Source organism: Alligator sinensis, unplaced genomic scaffold, assembly GCF_000455745.1.
Source record: "Alligator sinensis unplaced genomic scaffold, ASM45574v1 scaffold161_1, whole genome shotgun sequence".
NCBI classification, from domain to species: Eukaryota; Metazoa; Chordata; order Crocodylia; family Alligatoridae; genus Alligator; species Alligator sinensis.
The window spans coordinates 1192982-1196460 of record NW_005841974.1 but is presented as its reverse complement, the minus strand read 5'-3'; the positions used below and the strand labels follow the sequence as shown (position 1 = coordinate 1196460).

General features: G+C 46.5%; 1 protein-coding gene across 1 annotated transcript in view; it reads right to left on the bottom strand.

The window, feature by feature from the left end:
* The window catches only part of LOC102388433 (rap1 GTPase-activating protein 1-like), a 78793-nt gene that overhangs the window by 23517 nt on the left and 51797 nt on the right, over positions 1-3479 (bottom strand). Inside the window, exon 14 of the mRNA XM_025200724.1 lies at positions 54-203. Coding sequence (XP_025056509.1) covers positions 54-203 — 150 coding nt within the window. The remainder of the gene's footprint in view (positions 1-53; positions 204-3479) is intronic.

Here is a 3479-nt window from a genome sequence, read left to right as displayed (position 1 = left end):
AATGGCTGAAACAGGTGTTGGGCCTCTTCCCACAGCCCACCCTAGTACCTTACCGCAGCAATAGCCTTGGGGCCCTCGGCGACACTCTGGTTGAGGGCAAGGCCAGCTGTACCCGGGCGGTTTGGTGGGGTTGCTGGCTGCTGTTGTTTCCTCACGGCCATACCCATAGTATCCAGGCTCTGGCTGCGGCCCCGGATCACCCGCTGGACAAAATGGAGACAGGGAGGCAGACGAAGAGAGATACGTGGACATACACACACACAAGGAGAGTATGAAGAATGCCACAAGGAGGGCAGAAGTGGAGGGGTCAAAGCAATACCACAGAAATCATCCCTGCTAACTACAATTCAGCAACATTCATAAGACAGGTCAGTTTGGTCCCAGTTGATGTATATGCCCCAGGGCCAGCAAAAGATTGTTTCCCACGGCAACTTCTTTCTCAGTTAATCCAGTCCTCGTGTGATAGGAAGAGATTCCCTACCAAATAAATACCACAACTTTTCTGATAAGCCAGCATCCTCTCATACTACATACTACTCAGTGCAAGATAAGGGACTAACCCCTTCCACGTCCACTGTAAATCTTTGTCTTGGGCCTAAATATTGGCTACAAATAAGAAGTTACCAACCCTGGCGATCTTCAAAAAGCGTCTTGATGCCCATCTTGCTGGGGTCATTAGAGCCCAGCAGTCTTTCCTGCCCAAGTGCAATGGGGCTGGACCCGATGATCTGTAAGGTCCCTCCCAGCCCCTAACAACCATGAAGCTATGAACCAAAACCTCTCTACTCTGAAAAAAGCAGACATTTCCCACAACATTTCTCCTTTTCCAACCTCTTACACAAGTCATCTCAGCATAACAGTCACAGCAACTGACAGAAGGAAAAAGAGATTTCTGAATAGATGAAAAGTATTGAGCTGAGTCTGAAATCTTCTGTTTACAGACAGACTAGCCGTAGCAGTTTCATAGTTTCAGAGTACTTAGGGTCGAAAGGGACCTAAACAGATCATCAGGTCCGACCCCCTGCTCCTGCTGCCAGGATCATATCAGTTTGTGGCAGTTTAAATTTATGATGTGCATACACAGATTCTGCCCACGTCTCAGCCTTAACTGTGCCAACCACTCCAACAGGTACATGCAGAGGTAGTCTATTCAGTCCTCAGCAGCTCAGCTTATAAAACAAGGTGGCTGACTTCTCATCAGTCAGTGGTCACAAGGAATAAGGACACCAGAAGCCAGCCAAAAGGCCAACTCACAAGGGAATCTGAGTGGGAGCTTGTGGGGATAGCTTTTCCATCTACGTTTCAGTTGTTTCTTTCTTCTTTTTTGATGCAGAATATAAGTAGTAGGGGTATGCCAAGTGGGCAGTATTTGATTCAGATTTGGCCCGATCCAGGGGACAGTGATGCGATCACTGTCCCAATTTGACTCGGCTGATCACCAATTAGATCACTGTCCCAATTTGACTCGGCTGAATCTGAAGATTCAATTCTGATTCGGAGAATCAGTGATTTGGCCATAGATACAGCTCTATGTTTTTTTCTACGTACTTTGAGGTACCAGGCGCTGTTTGTGAATGCTGAGATGGTGGGGTGGATGGAGCATCCCACGGGAGCAGAGGGGCGTCCTCTGTGCACTTGGTGGCAGTCCCAGAAATGGACCAGAACTACTTCTGGTCCACTTCTGGGTCTTCCACCAAACACGTGGGGGACCCCCCCTGCGCTCCCCTGACTCAGTGATCAGCCATGGGGGGGACCTTGGGTGCTCCCCCAGACCCAGAAGGCACTAGTAGCCGAACTGGGGGTTGGCGGGGGAGGGTCCCCCACGTACTCCATGGCAGACCTGGAAGTGGACTGGAAGTACTTCTGGTCCACTTCTGGGTCTACTGCCGAGTGCATGGAGGACCCCCTCACACTTCCATGGGACGCACCGTCTGCCACACCATCTCAGCGTTCATGAGCTGCACCTGGTACCTCAAGGTACATAGAAAAAACATATAAAACTGTGTCTATACCTGAATCTCTCCAAATCAATTCAGAGGCTTCTGGTTTGATTCAGAGAGATTAATGGGTCTCCCGATTCGATTCGGAGACTCGGCTGCCAAATTCGGCTGAATCTCCTCCATATCGAATCAGCACACCCCGAGTAAGTACTGTAAGGGAAGAAAAGGGTTTTTTTGCTCTATGACACACCAAGGAAGTGCCATAATGGATGGAAGACACTGTAATGCAAAAATCACTGCCACTGCCTGTTCCTGAACGAGCTCTGTGTAAACGTATCTAAGTTTTCCAAAGCGTACTAGCACTACAATGATATATGTGTTTGGAAAAGAATCCACAAGAAGGGAATCTTTAAGATGCTGAAGTTATTGTGGGGCTGGAGTGGAACCAATTACTTGCTGTAACTTTTGCTGGAGCTTTTTGAGATGAACTGCTGATATACATATTCTTTCTTGCTCAGCCCCTGAAGTCTTTGACCAGAGACTATTTTTGCCTGTGGAATGTGCTCTAGTCCGAACTCCAGATGGCCTCTGTACATCAAGGGATTCAAAGGCAGTGTGCACTTCCTGCCTTACAGTTCCTTCATAAGGAGAGAGTCTCTATAACTCATGATTTTGAGGAAGAGAGGAAGGAGGGTGAAGTTCAAATGTTTATATGGATATTGTGGTCTCAAAGAGCTCAGGTAATTTCCTTCTTTGAATATTTGCCCATCTACAAATTCTCAAAGTGAGTGGCTCCAAAGCAGTTCCTATATATATCTGAAAGTGTGTCTTGGAATCCCATAGGTGAACAGAAATCTGAAGGACCACCCTGCCAAATGCAGCATCTACTTTAAAAGGTTTTCCCAATGGTGTAGTGGTTTGCAAAGGTATGGGCAGAGCTTCAGATGTCAGCAATTAAAACACTGCAAAGGGAGACTGAAGAGGTGACTTGAGGTCTGGTAGAATCGGAACATATAATCAAGGGCAGGTCTCTTTGGCAATTTCATAGCACTGTAGTACAAATACAGTAGATTTTAGACATAGGACTTGAAAGTAGACATGATGCTTTATTTTTTTGCAATATGCTTCTGTATTTAACAGAGCTTGCTGACAGCTTATGCATATGGGTTAAGGACAGCTTTACACACAGAGTTTCAAAAACTGCACCTGTTCAATGACCTAGAATTACAAAAAGATAAGGGGTTACTAAAGGGCATTGAGTTTACCACAGCTTCCCCAACACGCATGCGCCTTCATCTATCCCATAATAAGTTGAGTCTAACTTAAAAGACCCTGACATCCTGTGGAAACTTAGACGTAACGGTAAAATTGTGAAACTGCCAATAGTTGTAAGACACGCTACAGCTCTTTGTTTAGATAAGCTATAAAAGACCCTCAGACAAAGACTGAGGGTCGACACTGCTTTGGGTTATTCAACCCCTCTGTCGACCGATTGCGCAATCAATAAACTTGTAATGGACTCAGCCTGAGTGTGACTCC